The sequence below is a fragment of the Lepus europaeus genome, chromosome 1 (genome assembly GCF_033115175.1).
Source record: "Lepus europaeus isolate LE1 chromosome 1, mLepTim1.pri, whole genome shotgun sequence".
Lineage (NCBI taxonomy): Eukaryota > Metazoa > Chordata > Mammalia > Lagomorpha > Leporidae > Lepus > Lepus europaeus.
Window position 1 is genome coordinate 112,087,530 of NC_084827.1, and position 21,085 is coordinate 112,108,614.

A 21,085-nucleotide genomic window follows, 5' to 3' on the forward strand; every position below is an offset into this window, starting at 1 on the left:
TAGAACTTTAACATAATGGCAGGCATACAGTAAGAATGTAATAAATGCTGGCTCTTTTTATGGTTTTCTTGGTATTATTATTAGTCAGCACCTTCATCATCCTATCCACTCAGAGGCAAATCATATACCATATACACCTATAAGAAGGTTTCCCATATCACAGATGCTTTATAAGAACTGTGGATTGCTAGACTCTCAAATGAGGAGGTCGTAGGAGGGCAAGCCTTGACGCTCTTGGCAATTAAATCCTTCTCTTTCTCCTTTCCTACTTCCCTTCCCTGTCAGGACTGCACTGATCCATTCCAGTGAGAAAAAGTTACAAAGAATAAAATGAGGATCTTCTACGAAAAAACAGGGGAGGGATAACAGAATGTGAGCATAATATCAAGACAGGTCTATAGATTAATTATAGCAGAAGTTAAACAGCACACAGGAACCAGTCACAGCATTCCTGCCCTAGTGTACACAGCATCTCTGCTTCTAAGATTTTATTTAGGTAAGACATAAGAAGCAATGGCTGGTGTTGAGGACAAGACCACATTATAGATTCATCTTATTAGGCAAGTATTTTTCAAATTCATACAGAGTTTCTGAGGGTATGAGTTAAATATGAAATATAATAGGCTCAAAGTAATAATAGCTTATAGTATTCCATATATAAATATTGGCATTATCTACTGAGGGCCAGACTTCTTTGGCCCAAATATAGGAAGTATTTGGGACTATTCCAAAAGAAAAATTAGAAGTGTCACTATTCTGAAGCTGAACTGAATATGTAAACCTTCATTTTATTATTCAACTAAATGCCTTGAAATGCAGAGAAAAACGACAAAACTGGTTTTCAGATTGAGGTGATGGAACATTTCTACAAATGAATAATGAGGTATTTATGCATGCTATTTTTATATATGTATATTTTGGCTATAAATATTTAATTTTTCCCCATGAAATATGACCCAATATCTTGCTGAATTTCAATGAATCAGTTACATTAAAACATACAGATGAAAGGAAAACAACTCTTCACTGAAAAAAAAGTTAAATCCACAAGGGGGGCTGGCGCCATGGCACAGTAGGTTAATTCTCCACCTGCAGCGCTGGCATCCCTTATGGGCACTGGTCTGACTCCCGGCTGCTCCACTTCCAATCCATCTCTCTGCTATGGCTTAGGAAAGCAGTGTACGATGGCCCAAGTGCTTGTGCCCCTGCAACCGCGTGGGAGACCTGGAAGAAGCTCCTGTCTCCTGGCTTCGGATCGGCTCAGCTCTGGCCATTTCATCATTTGGGGAATAAACTGGTGGATTGAAGACCTTTCTCTCTGTCTGTAAATCTACCTCTCAAATAAATAAATAAAATCTTTAAAAAAGAAAGACGCAAGGAACTTTAAAGTTCAGAGCTCTAATTTGAAAAGGAATTCATTCAGCCAGAAAGATTCTCAGGTAAGTACTTGAAGGATATCTCCACCAGAAATTATCGATCCTAATTCTTCACACACTCATGGGTGCCAGTCCAGAAATTCAAAGGACAATTTCAATACAATTAGGAAAGAAAATCATTAGAGATGTGTGATGTTATGAGAATCCAGTAGAAAAATCTAGAACATTAAAGACTCCTACAAATACTTACCCTAGTTTTGGATTCACAACAATTGCTGCTGGCTGATCCAGCTGGGCGGTAATCAGCCACTTCCGGTACCTTCCATCAAGTCTAGCCACCTCGATTCGTTGATTTACGGCATCTGACCAGTAAATATGCCTGAATTCAGAGAGACAAAGTTAAACAACAGCAAAGTCTACACTGGCCATTTCTAGAGAAAAGGCTGAGACAGACAGCTACTCTGATACCCCCAACGAGAACACAGTGTTCTTCTCTCAGGAATACCCTAAATTATCCCAGCTGCTCCTCTTCCAATCTAGCTCTCTGCTATGACCTGGGAAAGCAGCAGAAGATGGCCCTGCACCTGTATGGGAGACCCCAGAGAGGCTCCAGGCTTCTGGCTTTAGATTGGCGCAGCTCCAGCCGTTGTGGCCATTTAAGGAATGACCAGTGGATGGAAGAGCTCTCTCTGTCTCTCTGTCTCTGTCTGTAACTGTACCTCTCAAGTAAATAAATAAATCTTTTAAAAATAAATAAAAAAATTCTGACTGCCCATGAGTCTATTTCCTCCTAAGCAAAGAGCCCCCAACGGAATCAACAGGAATCTGGCATCTGCTCCAAACATGAGCAGAAACAGCCTTTCTAAATAGTCAGCAAGGCCATCCTGCTCTTATTTCCAGTTCCAAGGCTGCAGGTCTCAGTGTCTTACAAGCAGAAAGAGCTCCATCTGTTTCTTAATCCTCTCATTCATTAAGGTTGAGAAAGAGGCAAAACTTCAAACAAGAAGACACATCTGTCACTGCGGGATTGGTTTTCAGAAGAACGTATTAACGTGCAGAGTTTCAAGTCCTGACTCCCATCACAGCTCTCTGACATCCAGTTTCCTAATAGAAAATGCTGAAATGAGTCTCCTGTAAGCCTTGAAGGTACAGTGGGGACTCAACTTCTTTGGAGAAGTGTCAGCCTTTCAGGAACACCAGACAAGTTTAAAAGGTAAAAATGAGTTCACAATACAAATGAATTCTCCATCCTCCCAGAGACCAGGGAGCCCCTGAGCCTGCCATTTTGAACGTTTTCCCATTAGACGTTCATTTTCAAGAATATGAGGGATTCCATATATGCTTGAGCTCTTTTGCAAGTAAACATTTTCCAAGCACAGTCACTCCAATGCAAGCCTCCTTCCAAAAGGAGTTCAGTAACTTCCACATGTCAGTGTGCATCTCAGTCTATCTCCTGAAGATTCTACTTAAGTTTCTTATTTAGGGGTCATCCAAAATGAGGGGTTCTGGTTCCTGGGGTACTAGAGAGTCTAAAAGAACAGAGCAAAGCCAACATTTCTATTAACTCAAACTCAAAGATTCAGGAAAGTCAAATTTCCTATCTGTGTTAACAGATAGTCTGCTAAACACACAGACGTGGATTGTTCCTCCCCAAAACAATTACCATAGAGAAAATTTTCATCCCAACTCCTTCATTGAGATAATTGTGAGGCTGCTCCATTTTTTCACAAAATTAACAGTGCTGCCATAATGAATTTTAATTTTGGAATCCAGACCTCTGCTAGTCAGAATACCCTCCTAGATGTAACACAGAATCTTGACTTGGGTACTTTCCCAAACCTTTTCAACGCATACCTGGAATGTTTATGTGACACAATACAGTAAGCAGAGGTGATTGCCAGGGCTAGAGCAAACCCAGATATTGTCATATCTGGGCCCAGTTAACTCATGGGCCGTGGTGAGCAGTAGAGAGCTCTAGCTAGGAAAGTAGAATAGGCCAGAGTGGGGAATGTGTGACAAATTTACCTTCCAACCCAGTCCACTGCTAATCCGTCTGGCTGCATTACGTATTTCAGGCCCAAGTCTTCTTCATGCATGAGATTATTGCTGCCGGATTCAAAGTTGGGGATGTAGGCACGTTTGATAGCACCAAACTCAGAGCCCTGTGCCAGCACAGTATAATATACAACACCTACAGAGGAAGACACACAGGTCAGTTTCACGGCGAGAATATCAAGTAAGGGAGGATCTGGGGTCTAATCAGTTGAATTACTGTTCACTTACTGATATCTCTACCTCATTGTTTTTATAGTATGAATACCTCAATTAGATTAATACTACCAAACCTCAAAGTCTATCATACTTAAGCTATCAGCTACAAGTTGCATCTATTGTTAATTTGTTGATATTTCCTTAGTCATTTCAATTTAAGGACAATTCATTAAAATAGTTTTCTGCCAAGAGCCTATTTACTGTTATCGGGATCAAGTTCTAGATTACAGAACAGAGCATATAAATAAAATAGAGCAGATGGTGGAGAATTTGAAATCATCCTATCAGTGGCCATGTAGCTAAGAAGTCCTATTTTATGTACAGACTAAGGCATTGTGAAGAGCAGACATTTTAGGAAGACCGTGACTTTGAAATATATAGTAGGAACCTTCTGCTCTCCTAGATACACACAATTCTTGAAAATCTTACTGTATTGTGTGAATAAGTATGAAAATACAGCAATAATAAATCTTACATTGGTATGGTCATTGACAGAACACAAAACATGCATTATCTCATTCGATCTCCAAAACAACTCTCAGAGGAAGTAGGTGGAACAAGATTACTACTCACTGACCAATAAAAAAATTGAGAACTAGAAATGTTGCAATTGTTCAAGCCAAAAAGTTAGTAGATGAGGGAGCCATGTACCAGGTACTTCAAAAAGTTCATGGACAATGGAATTAAAAGTTAAAGATTATTTTGGTACAAAAAAAAGGTAATATATGTAGTTTTTTCAAAACATGTATTTTCCATGGCCCTTTTGAATACCCTTCATATGCACAGATCATTTTTCCCCATTTCTATTTTCCATGAATTTTTAGAAATACCTTGTTTAAAAGACAAGTTTTCTAATTGCAACTATACAGAGTTATGAATGGTTCAATAACAGGCACTATTCACTTTTTTCTTCATTCAACTAAACTTTTTAAAATTGCTTTATTGAAAAGGGAGAGAGACACACACACACACACACACAGAAAGAGAGAGGGTGCTTCCATCTGATGGTTAACTCTCCCAATGCTCACAACAGCAGGGGCTGGGCCAGGATGAAGCCAGGACCCAGGAACTCAATCCAGGTCTCCCACATGGATGCAGGGACAAAACCACTTGAGTCATCACTGCTGTATCACAGGGCCTGCATTAGTAGGAAGTGGGAATCAGGAGCAGGGGTTGGGCATTACACCCAGGCGCTGTACTATGGGACATGGCATCTTAACCACTAGGCCAACGCCTCCCTACCCCACCCCCCCGCCCATCAACTGAATTTCTTGAGCCTCAACCACTAAATTAGATGTTGACTCAGCTGCTAGGCATGCAGACATGAATTCGATTCGATCTCTTTCCAAAGAGCACATGGTTAGGGAGTAGGAAGAAAAATGTGTGGTCTACCAGCTGTACATATGAATCAATGTAACGTGCTTTATGAAAAGCATGTATCAAATGCTACAGACTCATGGTGAGAAATCATGGAACTGTCAAGAGGAGTTATGAAAGATGTCACAGAGGAGGTGACATTTGAACTGAGCCTTTGAGGTCTGATTAGAAATCTTCCAAATATACAATGGTACAATCTGTATGAGCAAAGACAGACACTAAAATAAGGGATGTGGGGCCGGCACTGTGGCACAGTGGGTAAAGCCCCCGCCTGCAGTGCCAGCATCCCATATGGGCGCTGGTTTGAGACCTGGCTGCTCTACTTCTGATCCAGCTCTCTGATGTGTCCTAGGAAAGCAGTAGAAGAAGGCCCAAGTCCTTGGGCCCCTGCACCTGCATGAGAGACTTGGAGGAAGCTCCTGGCTCCTGGCTTCTGATCAGCACAGCTCCAGCCATTGCGGCCATCTGGGGAGTGAATCAGTGGATGGAAAACCAATCTCTCTCTCTCTGCCTCTCCTTCTCTCTCTGTGAACTCTGCCTTTCAAAGAAATAAATAAATCTTTAAAATAGGGATGTGAGGCGGGCCAGAAAGGGTAACTCCGAGGTGGGACAAGGTTTGGAGAGAAGTCAGGAAACATTGGTTGGGACCCATGGCCAGGGTTAGGCTTCAGGTACATGCTGGGTAGGAGAGCTTCCTCTTCCATTCATGCAACAAAATTAATTCATCACAAAATAAATCCTCCAACATTCAGTATCTTAAAATTCAAAGTCAGTTAATAACAGAGACAGATGCCAACGTTTATACTCACTGAGGCCTATGCCCTCAGGGTCCCAGTCGTAGTCAACTGCTTGGATATGCTCTTCATCTTCAAGATAGTCTGAAAACTTCTCCGAGGAGAGATTGTATTTTCGAATTCGAACATTCTCAGGCAGTAGCAATAAAGGAGGGTTACCTATAAACACATGAAGGGCTATGTTACCTGTTTGAATTCTACTTGAACTTTTAAAACTATAAAGGAGGATATAAAGTGCTTAGCAGGCCACTCCCCACCCCTTTTAAAAGACATGAACTTTGATAGGAATCTGATTCTGTTCATCAGTGAAGCTATCAAACTCGGCTGCAAAACCCATGACTGCGGGCAGTCTTGTCCCCATCTCGGGTGGAAAGTTATCATTTCTGCTAGGGATACTATCAGTTCTTTCTTCTTTGTCCTCAGTGGCAGTTTAGGACAAGGCCAGAATGAAACTTTTATACCAAGTCCCCATTTTCACCGAGTTGTTTTGAATTTCTTCACTGACATTAAAAATGACAAGACTGTAGACAATCAATCTCACAGGAGAAAAACAAGATTCACAACCTTACTAATAGTTCACCAGGAAGTTCCCATTCCTCCCTCTGTACTCACAGATTTTTATGGTTCTTTCAGCAGGTAATTAGCTCCATGACTCAATTTAGCTTTTAGCTAATGAGAAAAATCCATTAAAAAAAATTGTTTAACCTAAAGGAACTATTTCAATGGTAACTCAACCCAAATGCATTGTGTAGAATTTTTAAAATGTAATTTACTTGCATAATGTCAACTGAATCCAATTTAAGTAAATCTTATATATTTCTTCTATCTTTACGTTGTTTTATATAAATATGCTATCTCAATAATCTCCTTAGTTAAAAATTTTAAATTTGCTACTTAATTAGTAAATTGTCAAATGCCTTCATTCTCAATTTTTTTCACTGTCAAAAATGTTTGGAGACTGAAATATTTAAGTGAACCAGTTTAAGGCATGCCTTTAAAAGCCTAATTCATATTAAGAAACTGAATAGTCATTTTGATCATTTTATCCTGTATTCTTACCAAGTCCCTTAACCTGTAGTAAAAACTTCAAATTCAAAATAAAGACCTATACTTCTTACTTGGCAAATGCTGACTTTGACCAGACCTCTGAAATTGAGTATAATACCACTGACATATTACATTCTTTTTCTTGTGTCATTTCTGCCTAGTATTTATTACTACTTTTTATCAGGATGTTTCTCAGACACTGGCATTAAGCTACAATGTGAAAATAATGATTGAAGTTATGAATGCTCCAGACTCCTGTCTGTCTGTGATCAGCAGTCCATGAACAATAAAAAAGAGATATGTCAGCAGAGTGGCCTTGAATGTGACTTTTTTGTGTCTCAGATTACAAGGCCTCAAACCTTGATCTCTGTGGAGTAGGAGGTAGGGAGGGGCCTTGGCAATTTCCTTCTTTTGGTAACTATCCCCAGACAAGTTGTGGCCGCGTTTGAATCTTCTGAAGGGTAGCATCTGGTCAACTTTTTGAAGTCCTTACAAGGTGGATAAGAGGCTAAATCCAGAATAACAAGTAACCCCTGGCTCTTCTTGCAATTCCTACGTATTTCCTGGGGGGGGGGGGGGGGGGGGGAGGTGAGTGGTTATTGTTTTAAGCTGTGTTATTAAGGGTTACTGTTTTAAAGAAAGGAAAAGGAAACGAAACCAGACAGGCTTTGGAAGAGAAGTAGCTGGCAAGTTACAAATAAGACCATAAGAGTCAAGAGTTTATTTCCTGGTACAGCATATTCATCACCACTTATTTCCCCAAAAGTCAACTGATCCGGACATGAACGCATCATACCATCAGCTGCACACCGTTCTCCATAGCGGACACTCATGGACCTGAAGCCATCAGCGCAGAAACACTCGTAGCTTCCTTTGGTATTTTGGCAGTTCTGAGGACAGACTCCAAATTGCTCACACTCGTTGATGTCTGAGGGCAAAATAAAAACCAACATGCATACCTGCTCCCATCCATTCCTTAGAGACCTACTGCTGCTGAAAATCCATTGTCACAAGCAAGGAGCAATGAGAAAGGAAGCAATGCTAGCAACATTTAGGGAACACTAAGTTTCAGATGCTGTCTTGTATGCTCTTCCTGGTTGTTCCTCCTCTTTAAATTAAAACACACACACACACACCCCACAATGAAGTACGGACTATTATTATTTAGGCCCAAAGTCCCAAAGTTGGTTAGCATTGGAGACGGGATTTAAACTGCAGAAGGAAGACTTGTTCAATAGCAGAGGACATTTTCTATTTCAGGGGGCACCTGTCACTGCTGTCCCCTGGTATCAAGTCCCTTCTGCTAAAGAACTTCAGGAACAACAGCCACTGGTTTTTCAGGTGAATCCTTAAGCCACAGTTTCCAGAAGATGTCTTATCATCATCTGAGTATGCCACATCATGAGGTAGAAACGGTAGATTCAAACAATAAAAAGACACCTAAAATCATACTTATCCCTTACCATCCTGATAGGCAACCTTCCACGTCCAAACTTTTGAACACATTTATGTCTGGCATAAGTATATGTATGATGCACACATGTTGTTTGACTTAAGATGAATAAAGCAAGTCTTTTGTTTATTAAATTTGATCTCACATTGGTTCAATAAGTAGCCATGATCACCAATGCACTCAAAACTCATATCAATTCCACAGATATAACTGAGCACACACTTGATGCTAAGACTTTGCTAGGCACTGGTAAGACAGCATGCACACAGAGGGAAAAAGAAATTGGCATTTTTTTTTTTGACAGGCAGAGTGGACAGAGAGAGAGAGAGACAGAGAGAAAGGTCTTCCTTTTTGCCATTGGTTCACCCTCCAATGGCCGCTGCAGCCAGTGCACCGCGCCGATGCAAAGGCAGGAGCTAGGTGCTTCTCCTGGTCTCCCATGTGGGTGCAGGGCCCAACGACTTGGGCCATCCTCCACTGCACTTCCGGGCCATAGCAGAGAGCTGGCCTGGAAGAGGGGCAACCGGGACAGAATCCGGCGCCCCGACCGGGACTAGAACCTGGTGTGCTGGCGCCGCAGGCGGAGGATTAGCCTATTGAGCTGCAGCGCCGGACGAAATTGGCATTCTTGAGCATTTTAATTACCTAGAACCATGAGTTTAGCCCCATTAAGTAAATTAAATAGTGGTTTAGTAAAGGGGAATGAATGGAGAACCTAAAAAGCATAATTTCCTGATAAGAATTGGTGGAATATATACTCTACCTTGACAGGAATTTCTGTCCAAAGTACCAGCTTTGTAGCCAGGTCTACAGGAGCAGATAAATCCTCCTCCACTTAATTCAGTACAGTTTTGTTCACATAGATTTTCAGCACATGTCCTATTTTTTCCTAGATCTGGAAAACAAAATCTCAGCATTAGAAATGAGAAGTGCAAACTAGATCAGCCCCAACTGAACAGTCGGTGGTGTATCCCATAACCTACTATGGGATATCTTGAGCAGCCCGGTCTTCATAACCTTTGAGAGGATAGGGAGGCATCAGGATTCTAACCTCTGCTAATAACCTGACAGCCATTTACACAAATGAATGTGAGGTTAGATCTCTCAGGCGACTTGCCCTTCATACACAGCACTTCCAGTCTCCTCCTCGAGAGCTATGAAGCCCATGACTCCACAACTACCGCCACTTACTCCCAGGGTGAGCAGGTTTCTTAGACAGACAGATGATAGACAGACATGTAGAGAGACAGACAGATGTATAAATAAAGGACAGTGATAGGGTTACAACAAAATTATAAATTGGCAAAATTACAAAGTTATAAGACTATAATTTGCCTAACATTTATTAATTGATTATACTTATTGGCCAGGGTACAGCAAAATGCATAGTCATAACTCATGTAACTGCTACTACTATTAGAACCATAAATTGGTATACATAGAAGGGAATTTTGTAATATGTATGCATGTATTAGGACTTTAAAATATTCAGACTCTTTTGGCCAGTTATTCTATGTTAGTGGATTTTTCCCTCAGAAAGGAATAAAAAATATGCACTATGATTTATGTTTAAGGAGCTTAAGGATTATGACATTTTTTATAGCAAGAAAAAATTGAAAACCTGAAAATATATTCAACAATAGGGAGTAAATTATGTTATCTTATATTTTATCAAATGTAATAAACCACGGACAGATACTACTTTGTGTTAACACTAAAATAGAAAGCATTGAACTTCAGTATAACATCTCATTAATTGTAAGATGTATCTTGGTTTCAGAGATGCTGAAATGTGAGAATACACATATATCTTAGAACAATGAGTTATGATTATTTACATGATGTATTGTTATATAATCATTAAAATTCATGGTTTCAAATAACAATTTGACCAGGAGATATCTATAAAAACATCAGAAAAGATTGCAGAGTTTGATATTTACCATAGAATATTCCTTAAATTTGTTTAAATATTAAGAAAGAAAAAGAACACCAAAACTTTAAGATTATTTCTCTCCTAGTGATGTGATTCAAATTATTTTCATTTTTGATTGTTGATTATTTTCTAGATTGTTTTACTTTCATAGTAAATTTTTTTAAAAAAGCCCAAGAGTTTATTTTTAGAGGACCCTTACGGGACACCCTTGTAATCCCTGCTGTTTGGGGTACAGCCTGCTCCAGGGCAGGCTTTCAACAGCTCAGACTCCACCTTTACACTTTACTGATCATCATGGCCCCAAGATCTTGTCTCTGCCAAGATCCACCCCAGCCATCTGGCTTTCATTCTTGTCATTCTTATCAGTTTGCTTCTTTCATCTTCAGCCTCCATCTACTCCTGAACCTAGATCTTACAGAGAAGCTGATGAAGATGAACGTAAATAACAAGTGAGGGGAGTGTTTATCTCCATCAGGAATTCTCAGATGGAACATCTCTTGGTCCCAAGCTTCTGAATGTATTAGCCAAACTGTGGCATCTCCTGGTTCAGTTCTTTTAAAGGAAAGTAGATTTTTATCTCTCTGTCTTCTACAGTATGCAGTAAAGTGAATTTAACCATGTTTCAGGATCCCTTAAGGTACAATGACTACATCAGTAAAACACTTAGTATCAAAAACAAAAGTAATCGGATAAAGCACAATGACATTCAATGGTATGCTGCCGTTGGAATATATACTTCAAAGCTGTACAAGAAAGTCTTAAAATAAAAGATTTAGTCTGAGCTCTTCACAATCACACATTGGTAAATAAGTATATTTAGATTTTCTATTTCTTCTTGAACCAGTTTCAGTGTTTTGTGTTTAAGAATTTTTCTACTTCACATAAGTTGTAAAATTTGTTGCCATAAGGTTTTTCATAGTATTCCTTTATAATCATTTACAATTTCTGTAAAGTTGGTAGTGATGTCCCCTCTATAACACTAGATACATATAAACTCTTAATGTGGATATTCTGAGCCAGTCACATAACCTCTGCGGGGCACATGTGCATAGTTAGACATAAAAATCTCCTAGCTTTAAAACCTAAATTTCTGGACCAAGAGCCCTTAGCAAGAGCAGAAACCACACAGAATTGTGGAATTCTTCCTCAAATTTGAGGACTTCCTTGTAACTTCTTAAAATCACTAATTAAATCTAAATAACAATTGATTGCCCCAAACTCAAACATATGACACTGTATTTTCATTTTATGAAGAAGAAATAAGAACTATTAGACAGGAAACAGAAACTTTATAATCACATAAATAATATTCACAACCTGAACATCTTTCCTTGATTTCTTAAAGGTAGTAGAAAAATGTCAAAGTCTTTCTGTTTCTGGAATAAAAGAGTGAGTTTTACAACATACACACACACGCAAATAACCATGTGAGATGATAGGTATGCTAATTTGCTTTACTACAGTAATGATTTCACTATGTATATGAAAACATGCTGTACATTTGAATAAAGAAATCAAACAAGTGTTTTAAATACCTCAGTGATCCTCTTATGAACGAGAAGGCAGGGGGAGGGCGAAAAGGAAGAGGGAGGATAAGGAGGGAAAAAAAGGCAAGTGGATCAGTAACACCCAAGAACTGATATTTTAAATAAGAATTCTATGCCTCAGTTAAATTATTAGCCCACAGCAAGAATCACGTATCCATTTAATAGCTGTCAAAAGAAGCTGCTTCCATGCCTAAATTAATATCCATACTATTCGCTTCCTTTAAGTAAATCCTGCTTCTAATTAAATGCCACTTGAATAGATATGGCTGTCGTCCATGTTAAGCCTTTTAATTGGCAAAGGCAACTAAAAGAGAGACCAGTGGTTTGACCCACGTCTAACCTGGAAATGTTCCAAACTCCTGAAACTGTTCATATTATCAGCCCCTAGATATCAGAACCCAAATCTGCCACCCCGCTTTCCAAATTCTGTCCTTTTCATGCTTTTCAAATGTTTAATCAAGTCACTTCATTATGTCAATAATGCCAAGCTCCCCCGAGAAGGTGTATGAAATGAATGGCAACCCAACTCGGGCTGCCTGGTTAGTCACACCCATCTGCAATGCACAAAGGAGAAAAAATGCCAGGAAATCCTTTGGGTGCCTCAGGGGGGAAGAAAAAAAAAACCAACAACAGATTCAAACCCAAGAATCTGGAAGCATGCAGAGCTAGCTAGGGTGATGAGGTTACAGGCTCTTGGAGTGTGAAGAGCCTTTTTCCTGTGAGGTCTGGAGAGGTCATTGTGTGCCCAAAGTGCCACAGCTGTGGGCCACCCCAAGGCCAGCTCACCTAGCCTGGAATCACCTAGTTGCTCAAATTCTGCTCTGCCATTCTATGTGACCACAAGCAAGTCACCTGAGTTATGTTATACAGGCAGATGGTCACGGTGACCCAGTGGGCCAACTTGCTGAAGAAATTAGACACTATGTAGGAAAGCACTCCATGAGGTATAAAGAGACCACAAAGGTGTGAACTACTGATCTGGCGTTCTAAGATTTCCATCAAAATACTGAACTCAAATTATCCTTTGGTTTTGTTCATCAACCTTTCCCTACATAAAATCCTCATTCTACTTTAAAAAAAAGTAAATATTCCTTACCATCTTTATCAAAGGCCCCCAAATCTTTTGTCCTAAGTGCCAAGGATCCTACAATTGTCATAAGGTGAAAAATTGTGTGCCAGTGCTGTGGTGTAGTGGGCTAAACCTCTGCCTGTGGCACTGGCATCCCATATAGGTGCCGGTTTGTGTCCTGGCTGTTCCTCTTCTGATCCAGCTCCCTGCTGATGGCCTGAGTGGAAAATGGCCCAAGTGCTTGGGCCCCTGCAATCCACGTGGGAAACCAGGAAGAAGCTCCAGGCTCCTGGCTTCGGATTGGCCCTGCTCTGGCCATTGTGGCCATTTGGGGAGTGAACAAGTGGATGGAAGACCTTTCTCTCTCTTTCCCTCTCTCTGTCTATAACTCTACCTCCTAAATAAATAAATAAATCTTTAAAACAGAAAGATGAAAAAACATACAGATCAACAAAATATATAGCTTAAGGTGCTGAGAGGCACCTAATGGGCCGGGCAGAGGATATGTTGTGCAATTCGGTAGACCAGAGTTCAAATCCTGACTGAAACCTCTCAATGACAAGAAAACCTGACCAATTTATTTAATTCCTAAAATAATTTAACTATTTGTATATTAAAAAGGAAATGATAGGGGCTGGTGCCATGGTGCAGCAGGTAAAGCCACCACCTGCAGTGCTGGCATCCCATATGGGCACCGGTTCGAGTCCTGGCTGCTCCACTTCAAATCCAGCTATCTGCTATAGCCTGGGAAAGCAGCAGGAGATGGACCAAGTCCTTGGGTCCCCACACCCACATGGGAGACCTGAAAGAAGCTCTTTGGCTTCCAGCTTCTATCGGCCCAGCTCAGGCCATTGTGGCCATTGGGGAGTGAACCAGTGGATGGAAGATGACCTCTCTCGCTCTCTCTGCCTCTGTCTCTCTGTAACATGCCTTTCAAATCATAAATAAATAAATCTTTTTTTTAAAAAGGGGGGGATGATAATACCTAACAAAGTAAACTAAAAAGAAATACTGGGTTGTTATCTTCTTTTTGTTATTGCATGCTTTAATCAGGTAAGCCCAAGTTACTACAATGGGGTAAAAAAATAAGCATTTACTTACTGCAACCTGTTTCATCTGAATGGTCACCACAGTCATCAACATTATCACACACATAGTGCTGTGAAATGCAATGTCCACTGCTACATTTAAATTCATCTTGTGTACAAGGTCTAGGTGTTGGTGGTCTACCTGTAATTTAAGAACAAGTTAGAGTCAAATCTTTTTCCTTCTGTGAAACAAGATGCTTCCCTGTGTGGCAGAGAGAGGTATTGCTCGCCAAATGAACACAGTCTTCCCGAGGTTTCCCAGACTCCCTTGCAGCTAGGTTGCAACCATGTGACTAGAACTGACCAAAGAGCTGAGGGGTAAGTGATCTATGTCTCTTGGAAGCCCGTGTGACTCCTCTGTGTCTTCTCTGTTGCTACAGCAGGTTTGAAAGCCACATGTCAGGTGGCAAAGCTACAAGATGGAAGATGGTTATGCAACCCACACTGGTTTTTAAATGAAGAAGAAACAAATCTTTGTTTTATTATACCACTGAGACTTTGGGATTTGTTGGTGGCAGCAAGTAGTATCAACTAGTATTATCCTTAATAATATAGAGTGATGAGAAAAGTAAGGTGCTTCCATAACAAAATCCTAAACTCTATGGCACTGGCTAAACAGCCAGGAAGTAGGCAATAAGGAAACTAACACTGGAAGCAGAAAAGGTGGAGACACATGTTATACAATAGCATAAAATAGGAAGGTTTGTTGAACTTCTCAACCGACAAAAAGAGATTAGAAAACAGAATGCTAGGGGCCAACATTGTGGCATAGCAGGTTAAGCTGCCACCTACAAAACCAGTATTCCATATGGGCACCAGTTCAAATCCCAGTTGCTCCACTACTGATCCAGTTCCCTGCTAATGGGCCTGGGAAAGCAGTGGAAGATGGCCCAAGTGTTTGGGCTCCTGTGACCTACATGGGAAGCCCAAATGGAGTTCCAGGCACTTGGCTTCAACCTGGACTAGTCTTTGCAATTGCAGATGGACAATTCTCTCTCCTCTCTTTCTCTTTCTCTCTTTCTCTCTATCTCTCCCCCTTTTCTCTCTGCCTTTCCCTCTCTGTAACTCTGCTTTCAAATAAATACATTTTTATTTTTAAAAAAATGGAAAATAGAATGTTAATGATGTGCATTGGTTGCCATCACCTGAGTTTGGCCAGGTAGTGCTAAAAAAGAGAGAAGCCAAAAGAAGAACTGGTTTATTCATAAGCAGAAGGAAAGAAAATAAAGTCCAGAAATGTGCAGTGCAGAAAAACCAATTACAAAACTCTAAACTTCAAAAGGCTTTGAGACACAAAGATCCAGAACCACCATTGTTGCATAAAATGATGCCCTGCTACTTTTCTGGACAACCTGAAAGTGACAATCAGTGGAGAGAGATGTGCAGGACAGAGACAGAGCAAGCAAATGAAGCAGGTTCAAGAGCTATGTCCCCAGACGAACACTGGGTCAGGGTTATTAACTTTTAGAACTGTCTGGAAGCTCCTAGATCACAAGTGGCTAGGTTCTGAGGGATCTGCCAAACACGTGACACTTCAAGGTTCTTGGGCCCTCCCCCTCCTACAAGCAGGAAGTAGGCTAAGAAGGCTGTGCAGCCCCTAGGCTGTGCAGTTCCCTGTTCTCTCTCCATCTGAAGAAGAAAACAGGCCCAGGTCCCTCTGGGACAGGAACTGTACATGAACATTTTAAGGCCACATCGACTTAAGGAAAGGAAAATGGAAAAACATGCATTTATCTAAATTTTCCAAACTAATGTAATTTTTGACCAAAAAAGGTATTATAAATTGGGAATGACTTTTTCTAGGGAAATTAAACTGCTCAAAAGTTAATCCACTCTTCCTTCCAATGGATAGATTTTATTTATTTATTTATTTATTTGGACAGGCAGAGTGGACAGTGAGAGAGAGAGACAGAGAGAAAGGTCTTCCTTTGCCGTTGGTTCACCCTCCAAAGGCCGCCGTGGCCAGCACGCTGCGGCCAGGGCACCGTGCTGATCCGAAGGCAGGAGCCAGGTGCTTCTCCTGGTCTCCCATGTGGGTGCAGGGCCCAAGCACTTGGGCCATCCTCCACTGCACTCCCGGGCCATAGCAGAGAGCTGGCCTGGAAGAGGGGCAACCGGGACAGAATCTGGCGCCCCGACCGGGACTAGAACCTGATGTGCCGGCGCCGCTAGGCGAAGGATTAGCCTGTTGAGCCACGGCGCCAGCCCAATGGATAGATATTAAAACATACTCCAAATTCAGATATTTCATTACTTAAAATATTAAATTCAACCATTTGAAATTTCTATCTTAAACCCATGCATCATTTTTTGTCTTCTGGACAATATCAGTGAGGATATTGGATAAGCCCTGTTAACACCTGCACTGTCTTACTTTGATGATCTCTTTGGGCATTGAGAAGGAATATTCATTCACATGCCTAAATTAGCAATTAGCCATTCTAGGCTAAAGTGTGGCCAAATCTCATCTCTGAAAGCAACTGCCTTAGTAATTTGAAAGTGTGGCTGAACCAGTACTTAGTGTTTGTATTTATCTTCTTACGAGAACAGAATGGGGAAACATAGTAAATGCTTAAAGACTGAAAAAAGAGATTTGCCAATATCTGGCTCAAGCAAGGTGGGAAGTGGGCAGAGTTGCATCTGAGTAATGCATGTGACGGTATGGTGTTATAAACAACTAAACCAGCGGAGAGCAGCAAACACAGGCACAACTTAGAACTACAGAAAAAACTGAAATGGTTGGCAAACTGCAGACAACTGGGCGCCCTGATTTTTTTCCTCTGCCCCACCCCCCCACCCCTGGGCTTTTACTTACAGTGTTCCTCTTTCTCATCAGTCCCATCTCCACAGTCATCCACACCATTGCACTGCCGATGACTGTATATACAGCGGCTGTTGTCACACCGGAAACGGTGTGGTGGATCGCAGGGAACACCCACTGCAAGGCAAGTTAGAAAAACGAAATTGAGAGTTTAGACTTGAACAGAAGCGTCGATGTCTAAGACCTCCATGCTGGCACCAGTCCTGTGTCATTTGTCCATTCAGTCACTCAAATGGCAAATATCTCTTGAGTATCTAGTGCACAGACAAGATCCTGTGCAGGGTACTAGACACAAGGAACAAGGAAGACACAAGGCCTGGCCTCAGGGAACTCCATTCTAGCAGTGAATCAGACTTTACAAACTTTTCCTTCAATTACCACTGTGAAGCATGTACTTGGGGCTCTGCTACCCACCAGAGGGAGGATATGTCAGAAGAGGCTCCACATGAGAAGTTTCGGAGTCAGGGAGGAGCTTGGCAGCTTTGCGGACCCCCAGAAAGTCCCTGTGGCTGCAGCACAGAGTGTGGAAGACAGCGGTGGCCATGGGGCTGGCCAGGCCTGCAGGAGGGTCCATGAGCTCGCATTTGAACAGCCCGGAGGCTGTGGTTTAGTCCTCTGACCACAGTTGTCATTGAGCATGAAGGTTTCACTGAAGTTTTACACTGTTAGGACTTTCCTTCCAGAATTCCCTCGCCTCTTACATTGAAAGTAGATATTTCACAGTCCAAGCCAGACTCACTTTGTTGTCCAGAGTAAGGCCTCTTGTCTCACTGTTTATAGAGCTGTGAAGAACCCAGGGTGGTACCCAGGTCCTTCACTTGTGCAGTACAAGGGACATGGTCTTCCATGTATGCACCAGGAATTCAATGACCTCCACACAGTCCTGTAATATATTTCTTTCACACGGAGGGTTTGGGCAGATTGATTGTCTTTCTGCCTTTGCACTACATACAGGGGTCAAGTAGAAAGATTTGGAATGAGGCTAGCTGGGGAGAAAACATCTTTAAGGGTTGGTGCTTAGAAGTATCACTGTAAAAGGCAAGTGCAACATTGCAAAACAGTGTTGGTCATTTTAAAAAATGCAGCTGTGTTGCTGTCTGTCCAAAGTTAAATTTCACTAGCTATGGGCAATTTATACTACAGAGAGAAGTGACTCAGTATGTACCTCTTCTATGAAAGTCAGACATGATTAAGATTTTTTTCTTTTAATATTCATCAAGATGAAAACAAAATTTTTAAAAAATGACTAGTTCCTATCAAGTAAGAGATGGTAAGAAAAGTACTGGAACGCCACTATGAAAATATAATGTAATATAAATTATAAAATGTGAGTAAATATAATTAACAATCTCTGGGAAGTAGGCCACTGGACTAAAACTGAGTAGTGAGAAAACCAGGGAAGGGAAGGGAAGGGAAGAAGTAAGGGGAAGGTCAGAGGCAAACTGCAGCTAAGACCGGGGAGCTGATCAGGACTTCCAGCAAGAGTGCTGCTCCTAGGGTCCCTACTCCTCTGATGGGGGTTTTCATTTACAGAAAGTCCTTAAATTTTAGCTTGCATCACAATCAACTGAAGGCTTGCCTAGATTGCCAGGGTCCTACCCGCAGACATTCAGATCGTGTAGATATGCGGTGGGACCCATGACCTTGCATTTCCAACACGTTCCCCAGTGACACTGGCATTTCTAGTCCAGGGAAGACACTTTGAACACTGTAACCATGGCATGTCTCCAGTGACTCAAAGCATAGGGCAAAATAACTGAAACAAATTCTATTTTCATTCACTTTGTTAAAATCAAGCGCTCTCCATGATGGGATTAAATTAAAAAGCTAAGGGGCCTTTTAAAATGCATATGCACCGGTCCCATCCTTGGAGATTCTGCTTTTTGGGTCTAAACTCCAAGTGAGGCCAGGGCACGTGACACTGAAACACCTCTCTCCCATTGATTCTGCCATGTACCTGAATTGAGGTTCACTGATTTAAGAAATATATATCATACAATAAGAGAAAACTAAATGGCCTTGTACTATGATGTTAAAGGGAAGTGTACTTAAGAATTAAGTGAGTCATAAAATTTCCTAAAAATGTCCCCAGTAGCAAATAGAGATTTGAAGAGGTAACATCAAGGAGTACCCCCTCCTATTTCAACCACAATAGACCTGCCTGGTCTATGCACACTGGGTTTACAAGTGAGATTTCTTTTGAAGAAATTGTTTTTAAAGGGCATAAAATGCTTTAAAAAAATAGATGTTGGTTCGACTTTCTCAGACAGAAAACTGAAGCAGGAGGGTCAAGAGAAATCACGCGAGGGTTTATCACATGTGTTGTTCTCACAAATTGCACCTCTGTCCTCCAGGATCCCACTCTACATATGAGAAAACCCAAGGTGTTGCCAGACAACACCACTCCCATTCACCCCACTCTTTTCCCTCTTACAGCACAGATGAAGTTCTTCATCAGAGCCATCGCCACAGTCGTTATCACCATCACATTTCCAAAGTGACTGGATGCAAACGTGGTTTTTACATTCAAACATAGTAGCTGGGCAGTATGTACCATTGGGAAAGCGAGTGGCTGTTGAGAGATAGGAGACATATTTGAATTATTAAATAAATTTACTCATTTTGGAAAGCTATCCCACTGCATCTCCTTTATCTCTTGCTACCAAAGCTGCTCTTCCTTATTTATCCACTGAAGCTGGTCTTCCTTATTCATCTAGAGGTATTATTGCATTACCCTGTCTAGGATTCTGATGGAACGTGTCTGGACAATTGTCCAAGCCCAGTTTTCAACAGCATGGGTAGCGCTGGACTTTGTCTCTACTGGCCAAGTCTGGCTTGACCCATAATACACTTATAAGGTCTATGAAACCAGGTGTTAAGGTGTGACAACCACACCAGCAACTACTTACGATGGACAGTCACCAGTAATGAATATTTATGTAATAATTCATAAAGACTGATATGTGAGCAATCATACTGGTTTTATATTTTTTATATTTTATATGCCAACACATAACTCAGAAAATTTAATGCTGTCTATTCAATCTGTTCAAATATCCAACCCAAGTTCTAATACTAATTCATTCATTGCTTGAATAGTCTTTTTGGCCTGAAATGTTTTTTATTCAATTAATGATTTGTATAGTTGCTAATAATACAAGATAAATAGTCTACCAGTTGAGGCTACTTAATAATTCTCTGTTTAAAATACTATTAATAAAATGCACTTGACTTGAAACTGAAATAATGGATATGATGACTCAGACTCCAGGTGAATTGATAATTATCAATGAATGCTGAATAGAGCATGTATATGGCCTTTTAATCAAAGAAGTGATAGCTGACAGATAAGCAGGACCACAGGTGTCCAGGGACTTACGACAACTAGCTTCATCAGAGGCATCCAAACAGTCGGCTCTTCCATCACATTTTATACGGTTGGGCACACAGTGTCCGCTGGTACACTGAAAATAGTCAGGATGGCAGGTCCTCATGTCTGAAGAGAGAGGATTGGCATGCCCAGGAGGCCTTGTCATTTGTAGGCAGGTATTGGTACGTGGAGTGTGGTGAGTACTCTCCTACATTCTTAACCACACGCCCAGACTGGCTCACAGGAAATGAATAAACTGTCCAAACTCACACTTTTTCCACTTAACATATGCAGGTAGAAGGACTTATCTCTCCTCTATTAAATGACCACTAGCTCTTAAAGATTTTCCGCAGAAACTCAAATTCTCCAATTTTTATAGGCTTCCTGATTTTCCTCAGAGTTAATAATCAATAAAGAGCTATAAAAATTACTTGGGGTTCAGGATTCCTGTTCCAATGCTCTGACCGTTACACTTTGCTCTGATCACAACTTTCTGTGAACATCAGGAAGATCAATGTTTTTGTTTACAAGGTCAAGGTTTGACCTAGGAAATGTTTTGGATTGTTTTTTAATTCCCTGCTATTTTCCCCTGTTATGATTGATCTAGGCTGCTACAATTTATGAATAAAGCATAGAAGATACAGAGCAGAAGATATGGTATTCCACTGTTTTACATATGACATAAATTACACAAAATTCAGTTTACTCTAAAAAGTCTAATAAATACAAATTTGAAGTTACCATGCAGTCATAGTACAAGAGTCTATGGAACCCTCCCCAAAATGCTTTTGACAATTACCACAGTCCCGCTCATCTGAGTTGTCCCCACAGTCATTGTCTTGGTCACAGATCCACAGAGAAGGAATGCATTGTTGATTGGCACATCGAAACTCACTCTCTGTGCACTCCCGGGGAACTGAAAAGGAAAGCCATGTG

At 40.9% G+C, this 21,085-nt stretch overlaps 1 protein-coding gene across 1 annotated transcript in view; it reads right to left on the reverse strand.

The window, feature by feature from the left end:
- The window catches only part of LRP2 (LDL receptor related protein 2), a 195,170-nt gene that overhangs the window by 19,895 nt on the left and 154,190 nt on the right, over window positions 1–21,085 (reverse strand). Inside the window, exons 59-68 of the mRNA XM_062196314.1 lie at window positions 20,949–21,065; window positions 20,159–20,275; window positions 19,214–19,351; window positions 16,774–16,896; window positions 13,972–14,100; window positions 9,082–9,213; window positions 7,662–7,793; window positions 5,834–5,977; window positions 3,402–3,567; window positions 1,627–1,755 (exon numbers count right to left, since the gene is read on the reverse strand). Of these exons, the coding sequence (XP_062052298.1) occupies window positions 1,627–1,755; window positions 3,402–3,567; window positions 5,834–5,977; window positions 7,662–7,793; window positions 9,082–9,213; window positions 13,972–14,100; window positions 16,774–16,896; window positions 19,214–19,351; window positions 20,159–20,275; window positions 20,949–21,065 (1,327 nt within the window). The remainder of the gene's footprint in view (window positions 1–1,626; window positions 1,756–3,401; window positions 3,568–5,833; window positions 5,978–7,661; window positions 7,794–9,081; window positions 9,214–13,971; window positions 14,101–16,773; window positions 16,897–19,213; window positions 19,352–20,158; window positions 20,276–20,948; window positions 21,066–21,085) is intronic.